This window comes from Pleurodeles waltl, chromosome 4_1, assembly GCF_031143425.1.
Source record: "Pleurodeles waltl isolate 20211129_DDA chromosome 4_1, aPleWal1.hap1.20221129, whole genome shotgun sequence".
NCBI lineage: Eukaryota > Metazoa > Chordata > Amphibia > Caudata > Salamandridae > Pleurodeles > Pleurodeles waltl.
The window spans coordinates 1-18357 of record NC_090442.1 but is presented as its reverse complement, the minus strand read 5'-3'; the positions used below and the strand labels follow the sequence as shown (position 1 = coordinate 18357).

Below are 18357 nucleotides of genomic sequence, written 5' to 3'. Positions count from 1 at the left end.
AGTTGGTTTCATTGAATCGTTTAACATATCTCTGATATACGTTAGCTTTCTACCTTTCTACCGGGGGGTGGGGAGAATCATCTGAGTCCAGGAGAGGAGGGATGGTGTGTTAGGTATGAGTGGATGTACCTGCATGGGTATGGTAGCAGGAATGGTATATTCCCACTACGTGGTATTTTGTGGAGTTCTCTATGGGTAATCTGATCCTAGTGTACGGAGATGAAGGATGACCAGGTCTGGAAAAACACCTCCGTTCTGTCCTGTAAACTGTAGATAAGTCTATCGTGTGTGGCTGCTTGGTACATTGCTGTCAACCATTCATCATGGGAGGGGACGGTCGAGGCACGCCAGTGTCTAAGGATGCATAATTTGGCCGTTGCTAGCGCGGTGTGTAGGAGACTACTTTGAGTTTGTGTGATCTTATGGAGTTCTCCCATGTCGTGTAGCAATAGGAGAGATGAGGTGAGAAGTGGTGGGAGGGGTAGGGATTCTCGGAGGGTGTTTCCCACTGTTCTCCAAAAAGGTTGTACGGCTGTGCAATCGTGTAAGATAGGGAGTAAGTCACAGTGTGTGTGTGGACATTTCCAGCAGTTTGCATGGGGGAGAAGTCTTGCCATATGTAATTTTTGTGGGGTCCAATACCAATCATGTAGGGGGTCATTCTGACCCTGGCGGTCATGGACCGCCAGGGCCAACGACCGCGGAAGCACCGCCAACAGGCTGGCGGTGCTTCAGGGGCTATTCTGAAGCCGCGGTCAGAAAAGGGAAACCGGCGGTTTCCCGCCGGTTTTCCCCTGCCCCAGGGAATCCTCCACGGCGGCGCTGCAAGCAGCGCCGCCATGGGGATTCCGACGCCCTTCCCGCAACCCTGTTCCTGGCGGTTTTTACCGCCAGGAACAGGATGGTGGGAACGGGTGTCGTGGGGCCCCTGGGGGCCCCTGCAGTGGCCATGCCACTGGCATGGGCACTGCAGGGGCCCCCTAACAGGGCCCCATTAGGATTTTCAGTGTCTGCACAGCAGACACTGAAAATCGCGACGGGTGCCACTGCACCCGTCGCACCATCCCAACTCCGCCGGCTCCATTCCGAGCCGGCTTCATTGTTGAGGGGGGTTTCCCGCTGGGCCGGCGGGTGGCCTTTTGGCGGTCGCCCGCCGGCCCAGCGGGAAAGCCAGAATGACCGCCGCGGTCTTTTGACCGCGGTGCGGTCATTCGGCGGTTCCCTCCAGGCGGGCAGCTCCCGCCGCCCGCCGGGGTCGTAATGACCCCCGTAGTGTCTTAAAGAGGCAGAATTTCAGACGAGCCTTGTGTGCCCCGCGGTCCCTGGCTTCGATCAGGTCAGTCCAGTCCTCCAGGTCATATTTAGTTTGTAGGTGCGTCTGCCTTTTGTTTTTTTGGGAAGTCAGGAGTGGGATTGAGAAGAGGTGGCGATTCAGCAATGCCTGGAGTCCCGATATCGCACCTTTCATCTTCCCCCATGTCTCTAGATAGTGTAGTATAGGAGAGCATGGGAGCTGTCAGGGAAGGGCACCTAGTCTCTGTTTAAGACAATGTCTGAGTTGGAGGTAGCGCCATGAGTGGCATTCCGGGAGGTTGAATTCCACCTGTAGGTCCCTAAAGGTTTTCCAGGTTTCCCCTGATATAAGTTGGTCCACTCGTCTGACGCCTCGTTGACCCCAATCTTTCCAGGTAATAGTTTTCCCTCCGATTTGGAACCCTTTGTTGCCCCATAACGAAGCCCTGTCATGTAAGTGGGGGTCTATCTTAAGGAGCTGATGTACCCGCTGCCAGGTTTTCTTCATGGCTCCTATCATAGGATTGGTGGGTCGGGGGCATTTTTGGCTCGTATCGTATAATAGCTGGAGGCCGTAGGGTGCCCCTGTAAGGGCTCGTTCTACGTCCACCTGTAGGAAAGTACCATCTTGCCTGGCATGTTACCCCCATTTTTCACTGTATATATGTTGTTTTAGTTGTATGTGTCACTGGGACCCTGGTAACCCAGGGCCCCAGTGCTCATAAGTGTGCCTGAATGTGTTACCTGTGTAGTGACTAACTGTCTCACTGTGGCTCTGCTAATCAGAACCTCAGTGGGTATGCTCTCTCATTTCTTTCCAAATTGTCACTGACAGGCTAGTGACCATTTTTACCAATTTACATTGGCTTACTGGAACACCCTTATAATTCCCTAGTATATGGTACTGAGGTACCCAGGGTATTGGGGTTCCAGGAGATCCCTATGGGCTGCAGCATTTCTTTTGCCACCCATAGGGAGCTCTGACAAATCTTACACAGGCCTGCCACAGCAGCCTGAGTGAAATAACGTCCACGTTATTTCACAGCCATTTTACACTGCACTTAAGTAACTTATAAGTCACCTATATGTCTAACCTTTACCTGGTAAAGGTTAGGTGCAAAGTTACTTAGTGTGAGGGCACCCTGGCACTAGCCAAGGTGCCCCCACATTGTTCAGAGCCAATTCACTGAACTTTGTGAGTGCGGGGACACCATTACACGCGTGCACTACATATAGGTCACTACCTATATGTAGCTTCACCATGGTAACTCCGAATATGGCCATGCAACATGTCTATGATCATGGAATTGCCCCCTCTATGCCATCCTGGCATTGTTGGTACAATTCCATGATCCCAGTGGTCTGTAGCACAGACCCTGGTACTGCCAGACTGCCCTTCCTGGGGTTTCTCTGCACCTGCTGCTGCTGCCAACCCCTCAGACAGGCAGCTGCCCTCCTGGGGTCCAGCCAGGCCTGGCCCAGGATGGCAGAACAAAGAACTTCCTCTGAGAGAGGGTGTGACACCCTCTCCCTTTGGAAAATGGTGTAAAGGCAGGGGAGGAGTAGCCTCCCCCAGCCTCTGGAAATGCTTTGTTGGGCACAGATGTGCCCAATTCTGCATAAGCCAGTCTACACCGGTTCAGGGACCCCTTAGCCCCTGCTCTGGTGCGAAACTGGACAAAGGAAAGGGGAGTGACCACTCCCCTGACCTGCACCTCCCCTGGGAGGTGTCCAGAGCTCCTCCAGTGTGCTCCAGACCTCTGCCATCTTGGAAACAGAGGTGCTGCTGGCACACTGGACTGCTCTGAGTGGCCAGTGCCACCAGGTGACGTCAGAGACTCCTTGTGATAGGCTCCTTCAGGTGTTAGTAGCCTTTCCTCTCTCCTAGGTAGCCAAACCCTCTTTTCTGGCTATTTAGGGTCTCTGTCTCTGGGGAAACTTTAGATAACGAATGCAAGAGCTCATCCGAGTTCCTCTGCATCTCCCTCTTCACCTTCTGATAAGGAAACGACCGATGACCGCGCTGGAAGCCTGCAAACCTGCAACATAGTAGCAAAGACGACTACTGCAACTCTGTAACGCTGATCCTGCCGCCTTCTCGACTGTTTTCCTGCTTGTGCATGCTGTGGGGGTAGCCTGCCTCCTCTCTGCACCAGAAGCTCCGAAGAAATCTCCCGTGGGTCGACGGAATCTTCCCCCTGCAACCGCAGGCACCAAAAAGCTGCATTACCGGTCCCTTGGGTCTCCTCTCAGCACGACGAGCGAGGTCCCTCGAATCCAGCGACACCGTCCAAGTGACCCGCTCAGTCCAGTGACTCTTCAGCCCAAGTTTGGTGGAGGTAAGTCCTTGCCTCACCTCGCTGGGCTGCATTGCTGGGAACCGCGACTTTGCAAGCTACTCCGGCCCCTGTGCACTTCCGGCGGAAATCCTTCGTGCACAGCCAAGCCTGGGTCCACGGCACTCTAACCTGCATTGCACGACTTTCTAAGTTGGTCTCCGGCGACGTGGGACTCCTTTGTGCAACTTCGGCGAGCACCGTTTCACGCATCCTCATAGTGCCGGTTTCTGGCACTTCTCTGGGTGCAACCTGCTTCAGCGAGGGCTCTTTGTCTTGCACGACGTCCCCTCTCTCTGCAGGTCCAATTTGCGACCTCCTGGTCCCTCCTGGGCCCCAGCAGCGTCCAAAAACGCCAAACGCACGATTTGCGTGTAGCAAGGCTTGTTGGCGTCCATCCGGCGGGAAAACACTTCTGCACGACTCTCCAAGGCGTGGGGGATCCATCCTCCAAAGGGGAAGTCTCTAGCCCTTGCCGTTCCTGCAATATTCACAGTTCTTCAGCCTAGTAAGAGCTTCTTTGCACCAACCGCTGGCATTTCTTGGGCATCTGCCCATCTCCGAGTTGCTTGTGACTTTTGGACTTGGTCCCCTTGTTCCACAGGTACCCTCAGTCAGGAATCCATCGTTGTTGCATTGCTGATTTGTGTTTTCCTTGCATTTTCCCTCTAACACGACTATTTTGTCCTTAGGGGAACTTTGGTGCACTTTGCACTCACTTTTCAGGGTCTTGGGGAGGGTTATTTTTCTAACTCTCACTATTTTCTAATAGTCCCAGCGACCCTCTACAAGGTCACATAGGTTTGGGGTCCATTCGTGGTTCGCATTCCACTTTTGGAGTATATGGTTTGTGTTGCCCCTATCCCTATGTTTCCCCATTGCATCCTATTGTAACTATACATTGTTTGCACTGTTTTCTAAGACTATACTGCATATTTTTGCTATTGTGTATATATATCTTGTGTATATTTCCTATCCTCTCACTGAGGGTACACTCTAAGATACTTTGGCATATTGTCATAAAAATAAAGTACCTTTATTTTTAGTATTTCTGTGTATTGTGTTTTCTTATGATATTGTGCAAGTGACACTTGTGGTACTGTAGTAGCTTCACACGTCTCCTAGTTCAGCCTAAGCTGCTCTGCTAAGCTACCATTATCTATCAGCCTAAGCTGCTAGACACCCTATACACTAATAAGGGATAACTGGGCCTGGTGCAAGGTGCAAGTACCCCTTGGTACTCACTACAAGCCAGTCCAGCCTCCTACATTGGTTGTGCAGCGGTGGGATAAGTGCTTTGAGACTACTTACCACTCTTGTCATTGTACTTTTCATAAGAGAAAAATATACAAAACAAGGTCAGTGTATATACACATAGCCAAAAAGTTTTGCATTTCCTCTTTTCACTCTTTTCTAAGTGCTGAAAAGTACTTCTAAACTTTCAAAAAGTTCTTAAAAGTTTAAAAAGTTTTTTTCTGTCTTTCCAAAAAGTTCTGAAAACTTCTTTCTCTTTTGCTATCACTTTAACTCTCTCTAAAAAATGTCTGGCACAGGAAAAAATGTTGAACTGTCCAAACTTGCATATGATCACCTTAGCTGGAAAGGAGCAAGGAGTCTCTGCATAGAGAGAGGTTTGAGTGTAGGGAAGAATCCTTCTTTAGAACTGTTAATTAATATGCTTAGAGTACAGGATAAGGCCATAAGTGCCCAATCTGTAGAAAAAGTAGCTAATGGTTCTCAATCTGATCCAGGGACTCCCCCAGGAAAAGGTTCAGGAAAGAAACTTCTCAGCCTGCCCATTACTAGACAGTCTAGCATAGTTGGTACAGAGGTTGAATCACACCATACTGATGATGTGATCTCACATTATGCTGGTAGCCAAGCTGTTAGGGTGCCCTCTGTAAGGGACAGGTCTCCTTCTGTTCATTCCCATCATACCTCTGTATCTAGAAATGTCCCTCCCACCCACCCTGATGACAGATTGTTAGAAAGGGAGCTCAATAGATTGAGAGTGGAACAAACCAGACTGAAGCTCAAGAAGCAACAGCTGGATTTGGATAGACAGTCTTTAGAAATAGAGAGGGAAAGACAGAAGTTGGGTTTAGATACCCATGGTGGCAGCAGCAGTATTCCCCATAGTCATCCTGCAAAAGAGCATGATTCCAGGAATCTGCACAAGATAGTTCCCCCTTATAAGGAGGGGGATGACATTAACAAGTGGTTTGCTGCACTTGAGAGGGCCTGTGCTGTACAGGATGTCCCTCAAAAGCAGTGGGCTGCTATCCTATGGCTATCATTTAGTGGAAAAGGTAGGGATAGGCTCCTTACAGTGAAAGAAAATGATGCCAATAATTTCCAAGTTCTTAAGAATGCACTCCTGGATGGTTATGGCTTAACCACTGAACAGTACAGGATAAAGTTCAGAGAGACCAAAAAGGAGTCTTCACAAGACTGGGTTGATTTCATTGACCAGGCAGTGAAGGCCTTGGAGGGGTGGTTACATGGCAGTAAAGTTACTGATTATGACAGCCTGTATAACTTAATCCTGAGAGAGCATATTCTTAATAATTGTGTGTCTGATTTGTTGCACCAGTACTTGGTGGACTCTGATCTGACCTCTCCCCAAGAATTGGGAAAGAAGGCAGACAAATGGGTCAGAACAAGAGTGAACAGAAAAGTTCATACAGGGGGTGACAAAGATGGCAACAAAAAGAAGGATGGTAAGTCTTCTGACAAGGGTGGGGACAAATCTAAAAATGAGTCTTCATCAGGCCCACAAAAACACTCTGGTGGGGGTGGTGGGCCCAAATCCTCCTTTAATCAGAACAAGGAAAAGAAACCATGGTGCTATTTATGTAAAATAAAAGGCCATTAGACAAAAGATCCCAGTTGTCCAAAGAAAGGCACCACAGCTCCTACCACTACAACCCCTACTGCTACACCTAGTGTCCCTACTAATAGCAGTGGTGGTGGGAGCAAACCTACTAATAGCCAATCCAAGGGAGTAGCTGGGCTCACTTTTGGTAATTTAGTTGGGGTTGGTCTGATTAGGGAGACCACAGAGGCTACTTTAGTCTCTGAAGGGGCTATTGATTTAGCCACTTTGGTTGCTTGCCCCCATAACTTGGAGAAGTACAAGCAACTAACCCTAATAAATGGTGTTGAGGTCCAGGCCTACAGGGACACAGGTGCCAGTGTCACAATGGTGATTGAGAAACTGGTGCACCCTGAACAACACATACTTGGTCACCAGTACCAAGTAACCGATGCTCACAACATAACACAAAGCCACCCCATGGCTGTTGTAAATCTCAACTGGGGGGGGGTATCTGGTCCAAAGAATGTTGTGGTAGCTTCATATTTACCTGTAGACAGTCTATCAGGGAATGATTTGGAGACATCAGCTTGGTCAGATGTGGAGTTGGATGCCCATGCAGCAATGCTGGGCATCCCAGGGCATATTTTTGCTTTGACAAGGGCTCAGGCCAAAAAGCAAAAAGGACAGGGAAGCTTGGATCCTGGAACAATGGACCAAGTGCTCCCTAAAGCTAGGGCTAGTAGAAGCAAACCACTTCCTACTATCCCTCCCTCTACAGTGGATTCTACTTCTGAGGAAGAAGAATTCCCTCCCTGTGCAGAACCTACACCAGAGGAGCTGGAAGCAGACACTGCTGAGCTTTTGGGTGAAGGGGGGCCTGCCAGAGAGGAGCTGAGTGTGGCACAGCAAACCTGTCCCACATTAGAGGGTCTCAGACAGCAAGCTGTCAAACAGGCTAATGGGGATGTCAGTGACTCTCACAGAGTTTACTGGGAGGACAACCTCTTGTACACTGAGCATAGGGATCCTAAACCTGGAGCTGCCAGGAGATTAGTGATTCCTCAGGAGTACAGAAAGTTCCTCCTAACACTGGCACATGACATTCCCTTAGCTGGGCACCTGGGTCAAATGAAAACTTGGGACAGATTGGTACCATTGTTTCATTGGCCTAGGATGTCTGAGGACACAAAGGAATTTTGTAAGTCCTGTGAAACCTGTCAAGCCAGTGGCAAGACAGGTGGCACTCCAAAGGCACCCCTTATCCCACTACCTGTGGTTGGGGTTCCCTTTGAAAGGGTAGGGGTTGACATAGTTGGCCCCCTTGACCCTCCTACTGCTTCAGGCAATAGGTTTATCTTAGTGGTAGTGGACCATGCCACAAGATATCCTGAAGCTATTCCTTTAAGGACCACTACAGCACCTGCAGTGGCAAAGGCCCTCCTGGGAATATTTTCCAGGGTGGGCTTCCCAAAGGAAGTAGTATCAGACAGAGGAAGCAATTTCATGTCTGCATACTTAAAGGCCATGTGGAAGGAGTGTGGTGTAACTTACAAGTTCACAACACCCTATCATCCACAAACAAATGGACTGGTGGAGAGATTTAATAAAACTCTCAAAGGCATGATTATGGGTCTCCCTGAAAAACTCCGCAGGAGATGGGATATCCTTCTACCATGCCTCCTTTTTGCCTACAGGGAGGTACCCCAGAAAGGAGTGGGCTTCAGCCCCTTTGAACTTCTTTTTGGACACCCTGTTAGGGGTCCACTCACACTTGTAAAGGAGGGTTGGGAACAACCTTTAAAAGCTCCTAAGCAGGATATTGTGGATTATGTACTTGGCCTCAGATCAAGGATGGCTGAGTACATGAAAAAGGCCAGTAAAAACCTTCAGGCCAGCCAAGAGCTCCAGAAGCAATGGCATGATCAGAAGGCTGTTTTGGTGCAGTACCAACCAGGGAGAAAGTGTGGGTCTTGGAGCCTGTGGCCCCAAGAGCACTCCAAGATAAATGGAGTGGACCCCACACAATTGTTGAAAAGAAGGGTGAAGTCACCTACTTGGTTGACTTAGGCACTGCCAGGAGTCCCCTTAGGGTGCTCCATGTCAACCGCCTGAAACCCTACTATGACAGGGCTGATCTCACCCTGCTCATGGCAACAGATGAGGGACAGGAAGAAGACAGTGATCCTCTACCTGATCTCTTCTCTTCCACAGAACAAGATGCTCTTGTGGAAGGTGTAGTTTTGGCTGACTGTCTTACTGCTGAGCAGAAAGACAATTGCATAAATCTCCTAGGACAATTTTCAGAACTCTTCTCCACTGTGCCAGGCACCACTTCTTGGTGTGAGCACACTATAGATACTGGAGACAGTTTACCTGTCAAAAGTAAGATCTATAGGCAGCCTGACCATGTCAGGGACTGCATAAAGCAAGAAGTTCAGAAAATGTTGGAACTAGGAGTGGTTGAGCACTCTGACAGTCCATGGGCTTCTCCTGTGGTACTGGTACCAAAACCCAATTCTAAAGATGGAAAGAAGGAAATTAGGTTTTGTGTAGACTATAGAGGTCTCAACTTGGTAACCAAAACTGATGCTCACCCTATACCCAGGGCAGATGAGCTTATAGATACACTGGCATCTGCCAAGTATCTAAGCACTTTTGATTTGACTGCAGGGTATTGGCAGATCAAATTGTCAGAAGATGCTAAACCTAAGACTGCATTTTCTACCATTGGAGGACATTACCAGTTTACTGTAATGCCTTTTGGTTTGAAAAATGCACCTGCCACTTTTCAGAGGTTGGTGAACACAGTCCTGCAAGGGCTGGAAGCTTTCAGTGCAGCATATTTGGACGATATAGCTGTCTTTAGCTCCAGCTGGGATGATCACCTGGTCCACCTATGGAAAGTTTTGGAGGCTCTGCAAAAGGCAGGCCTCACTATCAAGGCTTCAAAGTGCCAGATAGGGCAGGGTAAGGTGGTTTATCTGGGACACCTTGTTGGTGGGGAACAGATTGCACCACTTCAGGGGAAAATCCAAACAATTATTGATTGGGTTCCCCCTACCACTCAGACTCAGGTGAGAGCCTTCCTAGGCCTCACTGGGTATTACAGGAGGTTCATTAAGAACTATGGCTCCATTGCAGCCCCTCTTAATGACCTCACATCCAAGAAAATGCCTAAAAAGGTATTATGGACAGCAAACTGTCAGAAAGCTTTTGAGGAGCTGAAGCAGGCCATGTGCTCTGCACCTGTCCTGAAAAGCCCTTGTTACTCTAAAAAATTCTATGTCCAAACTGATGCATCTGAATTAGGAGTAGGGGCAGTCCTATCACAACTTAATTCTGAGGGCCAGGATCAACCTGTTGCTTTTATTAGTAGGAGGTTGACCCCTAGAGAAAAGCGTTGGTCTGCCATTGAGAGGGAGGCCTTTGCTGTGGTTTGGGCTCTGAAGAAGTTGAGGCCATACCTGTTTGGCACTCACTTCATTGTTCAGACAGACCACAAATCTCTACTTTGGCTAAAACAAATGAAAGGTGAAAATCCTAAATTGTTGAGGTGGTCCATATCCCTACAGGGAATGGATTATACAGTGGAACATAGACCTGGGAGTAGCCACTCCAATGCAGATGGACTCTCCAGATATTTCCACTTAGACAATGAAGACTCATCAGGTAATGGCTAGTCTTATTGTCCTTCGTTTGGGGGGGGGGTTGTGTAGGAAAGTACCATCTTGCCTGGCATGTTACCCCCATTTTTCACTGTATATATGTTGTTTTAGTTGTATGTGTCACTGGGACCCTGGTAACCCAGGGCCCCAGTGCTCATAAGTGTGCCTGAATGTGTTACCTGTGTAGTGACTAACTGTCTCACTGAGGCTCTGCTAATCAGAACCTCAGTGGGTATGCTCTCTCATTTCTTTCCAAATTGTCACTGACAGGCTAGTGACCATTTTTACCAATTTACATTGGCTTACTGGAACACCCTTATAATTCCCTAGTATATGGTACTGAGGTACCCAGGGTATTGGGGTTCCAGGAGATCCCTATGGGCTGCAGCATTTCTTTTGCCACCCATAGGGAGCTCTGACAAATCTTACACAGGCCTGCCACAGCAGCCTGAGTGAAATAACGTCCACGTTATTTCACAGCCATTTTACACTGCACTTAAGTAACTTATAAGTCACCTATATGTCTAACCTTTACCTGGTAAAGGTTAGGTGCAAAGTTACTTAGTGTGAGGGCACCCTGGCACTAGCCAAGGTGCCCCCACATTGTTCAGAGCCAATTCACTGAACTTTGTGAGTGCGGGGACACCATTACACGCGTGCACTACATATAGGTCACTACCTATATGTAGCTTCACCATGGTAACTCCGAATATGGCCATGTAACATGTCTATGATCATGGAATTGCCCCCTCTATGCCATCCTGGCATTGTTGGTACAATTCCATGATCCCAGTGGTCTGTAGCACAGACCCTGGTACAGCCAGACTGCCCTTCCTGGGGTTTCTCTGCAGCTGCTGCTGCTGCCAACCCCTCAGACAGGCAGCTGCCCTCCTGGGGTCCAGCCAGGCCTGGCCCAGGATGGCAGAACAAAGAACTTCCTCTGAGAGAGGGTGTGACACCCTCTCCCTTTGGAAAATGGTGTAAAGGCAGGGGAGGAGTAGCCTCCCCCAGCCTCTGGAAATGCTTTGTTGGGCACAGATGTGCCCAATTCTGCATAAGCCAGTCTACACCGGTTCAGGGACCCCTTAGCCCCTCCTCTGGCGCGAAACTGGACAAAGGAAAGGGGAGTGACCACTCCCCTGACCTGCACTCTCCTGGGAGGTGTCCAGAGCTCCTCCAGTGTGCTCCAGACCTCTGCCATCTTGGAAACAGAGGTGCTGCTGGCACACTGGACTGCTCTGAGTGGCCAGTGCCACCAGGTGACGTCAGAGACTCCTTGTGATAGGCTCCTTCAGGTGTTAGTAGCCTTTCCTCTCTCCTAGGTAGCCAAACCCTCTTTTCTGGCTATTTAGGGTCTCTGTCTCTGGGGAAACTTTAGATAACGAATGCAAGAGCTGATCCGAGTTCCTCTGCATCTCCCTCTTCACCTTCTGATAAGGAAACGACCGATGACCGCGCTGGAAGCCTGCAAACCTGCAACATAGTAGCAAAGACGACTACTGCAACTCTGTAACGCTGATCCTGCAGCCTTCTCGACTGTTTTCCTGCTTGTGCATGCTGTGGGGGTAGCCTGCCTCCTCTCTGCACCAGAAGCTCCGAAGAAATCTCCCGTGGGTCGACGGAATCTTCCCCCTGCAACCGCAGGCACCAAAAAGCTGCATTACCGGGGCCTTGGGTCTCCTCTCAGCACGACGAGCGAGGTCTCTCGAATCCAGCGACACCGTCCAAGTGACCCCCACAGTCCAGTGACTCTTCAGCCCAAGTTTGGTGGAGGTAAGTCCTTGCCTCACCTCGCTGGGCTGCATTGCTGGGAACCGCGACTTTGCAAGCTACTCCGGCCCCTGTGCACTTCCGGCGGAAATCCTTCGTGCACATCCAAGCCTGGGTCCACGGCACTCTAACCTGCATTGCACGACTTTCTAAGTTGGTCTCCGGCGACGTGGGACTCCTTTGTGCAACTTCGGCGAGCACCGTTTCACGCATCCTCATAGTGCCAATTTCTGGCACTTCTCCGGGTGCAACCTGCTTCAGCGAGAGCTCTTTGTGTTGCTCGACGTCCCCTCTCTCTGCAGGTCCAATTTGCGACCTCCTGGTCCCTCCTGGGCCCCAGCAGCGTCCAAAAACGCTAAACGCACGATTTGCGTGTAGCAAGGCTTGTTGGCGTTCATCTGGCGGGAAAACACTTCTGCACGACTCTCCAAGGCGTGAGGGATCCATCCTCCAAAGGGGAAGTCTCTAGCCCTTGCCGTTCCTGCAGTATTCACAGTTCTTCAGCCTAGTAAGAGCTTCTTTGCACCAACCGCTGGCATTTCTTGGGCATCTGCCCATCTCCGAGTTGCTTGTGACTTTTGGACTTGGTCCCCTTGTTCCACAGGTACCCTCAGTCAGGAATCCATCGTTGTTGCATTGCTGATTTGTGTTTTCCTTGCATTTTCCCTCTAACACGACTATTTTGTCCTTAGGGGAACTTTGGTGCACTTTGCACTCACTTTTTAGGGTCTTGGGGAGGGTTATTTTTCTAACTCTCACTATTTTCTAATAGTCCCAGCGACCCTCTACAAGGTCACATAGGTTTGGGGTCCATTCGTGGTTCGCATTCCACTTTTGGAGTATATGGTTTGTGTTGCCCCTATCCCTATGTTTCCCCATTGCATCCTATTGTAACTATACATTGTTTGCACTGTTTTCTAAGACTATACTGCATATTTTTGCTATTGTGTATATATATCTTGTGTATATTTCCTATCCTCTCACTGAGGGTACACTCTAAGATACTTTGGCATATTGTCATAAAAATAAAGTACCTTTATTTTTATTATAACTGTGTATTGTGTTTTCTTATGATATTGTGCATATGACACTAGGTGGTACTGTAGTAGCTTCACACGTCTCCTAGTTCAGCCTAAGCTGCTCTGCTAAGCTACCATTATCTATCAGCCTAAGCTGCTAGACACCCTATACACTAATAAGGGATAACTGGGCCTGGTGCAAGGTGCAAGTACCCCTTGGTACTCACTACAAGCCAGTCCATCCTCCTACACCACCCATAGCAGCGGGGTTGTTACAGTTGGGAGTAGGAGGGCCATTTGTGAAAGATGTAACACGTACGAATAGTGTTCGATCGAGGGAAGGCTTAGTCCACCGCATTCCCGATGGGCTATCAAGGTGGTTTTGGGTAGTCGTGGGCACATGGATCCCCAAGCAAAGGAGCGGATACAGCGGTCTATCTCTCTTAATACAGGTAAGGGGATCTGTAAGGGGAGCATACCTAGGACATATAGGAACCTCGGCAAGGTTACCATCCGCACCGCCTGTACTCTGCCCCACATGGAGAGGTTCAGTTGGCCCCATTTCTCAAAGTCCTGTTTCATGGTGTTGATCAGTGGGTCTATATTGTCTGGCACCACTTTGACCAACCCTGTATTTACGTCAATTCCTAGATATCTTAGTCAGGAGTGTTTCTATTTAATTGGTAAGCCTTGTATGGAGGCACTCACTGTGACTGGGGAAAGTGGTAGAGCTTCTCACTTGTCCCAATTGATTCGATATCCTGATATGCATTCAAATTCCGTTAGAATCTCCCTCAGGGCAGTGATGGAAGTGGGCAGGTCAGTGAGGGTAATAAGATATCATCTGCGTATAAATATATGCCAGATTTTCCGCCTGGTAGCGGGATTCCTGATATGAGGTTGGAACTACGGATGGCTGCCGCCAGAGACTCTACCGCGAGTAGAAATAGGAGGGGTGATAGTGGGCATCCTTGACGAGTCCCTCTCCGGATCTCAAAAGTGTCCGACAGGAACCCCCCACAGTTTACCTGTGCTGTCGGGGAGCCATATTGGAGGCGCACCTAGTTAATGAAGCCTTCTCCTAACCCGAATCGTTTCAAGATTTCGAAGAGGTACCACCATTCTATTCGGTCGAACACTTTCTCGGCATCCAACGAGAGGGCTAGAGCTTCTTCTCGTGTATCACGGGCGGCCCAAATGGCATGGAAAAGTGTGCGGAGGTGATTCCTGGAGGAGCGGCCCGGTACAAAGCCTACTTGGGAGTGATGGATTAACGAGGGAATAACTTTTTTAAGGCGAGTGGCCAGTATTCCCGCTAATATTTTAATATCTCCATTCAATAGGGAGATAGGGCGATAGCTTCCGCTAAGAAGTGGGTCTTTTCCGGGTTTCGGCAAGACTGTGATAGTGGCTTTATTAGACATAGGATGTATGGAGCCTTCCCTTTCGGCTCCTTGAAATGCCTCGTATAAGACGTCTACAGTGTCGGTTCCTGTCCATTTATAGAATTCAGATGTAAACCCATCCTCCCCTGGTGCTTTGTGATATGATAGATGTAGGAAAGTACCATCTTGCCTGGCATGTTACCCCCATTTTTCACTGTATATATGTTGTTTTAGTTGTATGTGTCACTGGGACCCGGCCAGCCAGGGCCCCAGTGCTCATAAGTGTGCCTGACTGTGTTACCTGTGTATATGACTAACTGTCTCACTGAGGCTCTGCCATCCAGAAACACTGTGGTTATGCTCTCTCATTTCTTTCCAAATTGTCACTAACAGGCTAGTGACCAATTTTACCAATTCACATTGGCTTACTGGAACACCCTTATAATTCCCTAGTATATGGTACTGAGGTACCCAGGGTATTGGGGTTCCAGGAGATCCCTATGGGCTGCAGCATTTCTTTTGCCACCCATAGGGAGCTCTGACAATTCTTACACAGGCCTGCCACTGCAGCCTGAGTGAAATAACGTCCACGTTATTACACATCCATTTTTTCACTGCACTTATGTAACTTATAAGTCACCTATATGTCTAACCTTTACTTAGTAAAGGTTGGGTGCTAAGTTACTTAGTGTGAGGGCACCCTGGCACTAGCCAGAGTGCCCCCACATCGTTCAGGGCAAATTCCCCGGACTTTGTGAGTGCGGGGACACCATTACACGCGTGCACTACACATAGGTCACTACCTATGTGTAGCTTCACAATGGTAACTCCGAATATGGCCATGTAACATGTCTATGATCATGGAATTGCCCCCTCTATGCCACCCTGGCATTGTTGGTACAATCCCATGATCCCACGGGTCTGTAGCTCAGACCCGGGTACTGCCAAACTGCCTTTTCAAGGGTTTCACTGCAGATGCTGCTGCTGCCAACCCCTCAGACAGGTTTCTGCCCTCCTGGGGTCCAGCCAGGCTTGGCCCAGGAAGGCAGAACAAAGGACTTCCTCAGAGAGAGGGTTTTACACCCTGTCCCTTTGGAATAAGGTGTGAAGGCAGGGGAGGAGTAGCCTCCCCCAGCCTCTGGAAATGCTTTCATGGGCACAGATGGTGCCCATTTCTGCATAAGCCAGTCTACACCAGTTCAGGGACCCCTTAGCCCTGCTCTGGTGCGAAACTGGACAAAGGAAAGGGGAGTGACCACTCCCCTGACCTGCACCTCCCCTGGGAGGTGTCCAGAGCTCCTCCAGTGTGCTCCAGACCTCTGCCATCTTGGAAACAGAGGTGCTGCTGGCACACTGGACTGCTCTGAGTGGCCAGTGCCACCAGGTGATGTCAGAGACTCCTTCTGATAGGCTCCTTCAGGTGTTGCTAGCATATCCTCTCTCCTAGGTAGCCAAACCCTCTTTTCTGGCTATTTAGGGTCTCTGTCTCTGGGGATTCCTTAGATAACGAATGCAAGAGCTCATCAGAGTTCCTCTGCATCTCTCTCTTCACCTTCTGCCAAGGAATCGACTGCTGACCGCGCTGGAAGCCTGCAAAACTGCAACAAAGTAGCAAAGACGACTACTGCAACTCTGTAACGCTGATCCTGCCGCCTTCTCGACTGTTTTCCTGGTGGTGCATGCTGTGGGGGTAGTCTGCCTCCTCTCTGCACTAGAAGCTCCGAAGAAATCTCCCGTGGGTCGACGGAATCTTTCCCCTGCAACCGCAGGCACCAAAGAACTGCATTACCGGTACTCTGGGTCTCCTCTCAGCATGACGAGCGAGGTCCCCTGATTCCAGCAACTCTGTCCAAGTGACTCCAACAGTCCAGTGACTCTTCAGTCCAAGTTTGGTGGAGGTGAGTCCTTGCCTCCCCACGCCAGACTGCATTGCTGGGAACCGCGTCTTTTGCAGCTACTCCGGCCTCTGTGTACTTCCGGCAGAAATCCTTTGTGCACAGCCAAGCCTGGGTCCACGGCACTCCAACCTGCATTGCACGACTTTCTAAGTTGTCCTCCGGCGGCGTGGGACTCCTTTGTGCAACTTTGGGTGAGCACCATTTCACTCTTCTTTGAAGTGCCTATTCTAGCAATACTGCATATGCTGCCTGCTTCTGAGAGGGCTCCTTGTCTTGCTCGTCGCCCCCTCTGTTCCCAGACGCAATTGGCGACATCCTGGTCCCTCCTGGGCCACAGCAGCATGCAAAAACCCTTACCTCATGATTTGCAGCTAGCAAGGCTTGTTGGCTGTATTTACAGAGAAAAACACATCTGAACGACTCTACACGGCGTGGGGAATCTATCCTCTAAAGGGGAAGTTTCTAGCCCTTGTCATTCCTGCAGAATTCTAAATTTCTACTGTCCAGTAGCAGCTTCTTTGCACCCACCGTTGGCATTTCTTGGGCATCTGCCCATCTCCGACTTGCTTGTGACTTTTGGACTTGGTCCCCTTGTTCCACAGGTACCCTCGTTTGGAAATTCATCATTGTTGCATTGCTGGTTTGTGTCTTTCCTGCAGAACGCCCCTATCACGACTTCTTTGTCCTTTGGGGAACCTCAGTGCACTTTGCACCCACTTTTCAGGGTCTTGGGGTGGGCTATTTTTCTAACCCTTACTATTTTCTAATAGTCCCAGCGACCCTCTACAAGGTCACATAGGTTTGGGGTCCATTCGTGGTTCGCATTCCACTTTTGGAGTATATGGTTTGTGTTGCCCCTATCCCTATGTGTCCCCATTGTATCCTATTGTAACTATACATTGTTTGCACTGTTTTCTAAGACTATACTGCATATTGTTGGTATTGTGTACATATATCTTGTGTATATTTGCTATTCTCACACTGAGGGTACTCACTGAGATACTTTGGCATATTGTCATAAAGATAAAGTACCTTTATTTTTAGTATATCTGTGTATTGTGTTTTCTTATGATATTGTGCAAGTGACACTAGTGGTACTGTAGGAGCTTCACTCGTCTCCTAGTTCAGCCTAAGCTGCTCTGCTAAGCTACCATTATCTATCAGCCTAAGCCGCTAGACACCCTATACACTAATAAGGGATACCTGGGCCTGGTACATGGTGTAAGTACCCCTTGGTACTCACTACAAGCCAGTCCAGCCTCCTACATTGGTGGCAGCGGTGGGATAAGTGCTTTGAGACTACTTACCACTTTTGTCATTGTACTTTTCATAAGAGAAAAATATACAAAACAAGTTCAGTGTGTGTACACATAGCTAAAATGTTTTGAATTTCCTCTTTTCACTTCTTTCTAAAGTGCTGAAAAGTACCTCTAAACTTTCTAAAAGTTCTTAAAAAGTTTAAAAAGTTTTTTTCTGTCTTTCTAAAAAGTTCTGAAAAACTTTTTCTCTTTTTCTGTCACTTAAACTCTTTCTAAAATGTCTGGCACAGGCCAAACTGTTGATCTGTCCAAACTTGCATATGACCACCTTAGCTGGAAAGGAGCAAGGAGTCTCTGTGTAGAAACAGGTTTGAGTGTAGGGAAGATTCCTTCTTTGGAATTGTTGCTTAACATGCTTAGAGAACAAGATAAGGCCAAAGGGGCCCCATCTGTTGGAAAAGTAGCTAATGGTTTCCAATCTGATCCAGGGACTCCCCTAGGAAAAGATTCAGGAAAGAAACTTCCTAGCCTGCCCATTACTAGACAGTCTAGCATAGTTGGTACTGAGGTAGAGTCACACCATACAGATAGTGTTGTCTCACATCATAACAAGAGTATTCCTTCTCACCACAGTAGAAGTGATGTTTCTGTTAGCCAAGCTGTTAGGGTGCCTTCTGTAATGGATAGGTCTCCTTCTGTCCATTCTCACCATACATCTGTGTCTAGGAATGTCCCTCCCACCCACCCTGATGACAGAATGTTAGAAAGGGAGCTCAATAGATTGAGAGTGGAGCAATCCAGACTGAAGCTTAAACAGCAACAGCTGGACTTAGATAGACAATCCTTAGAAGTAGAGAAGGAAAGACAGAAATTGGGTTTAGAAACCCATGGTGGCAGCAGCAGTATTCCCCATA

The 18357-nt window shown here is 48.8% G+C and overlaps 1 protein-coding gene across 1 annotated transcript in view; it reads right to left on the bottom strand.

Moving 5' to 3' along the window:
• LOC138288389 (vomeronasal type-2 receptor 26-like) overlaps positions 1–14153 on the bottom strand; it is a gene marked incomplete at its 5' end in the record, with an annotated part of 512420 nt that extends 498267 nt beyond the window's left edge. The window contains one exon of the mRNA XM_069229953.1: positions 13988–14153. Within this exon, the coding sequence (XP_069086054.1) occupies positions 13988–14153 (166 nt within the window). The remainder of the gene's footprint in view (positions 1–13987) is intronic.
• Between the last annotated feature and the right edge of the window lie 4204 nt (positions 14154–18357).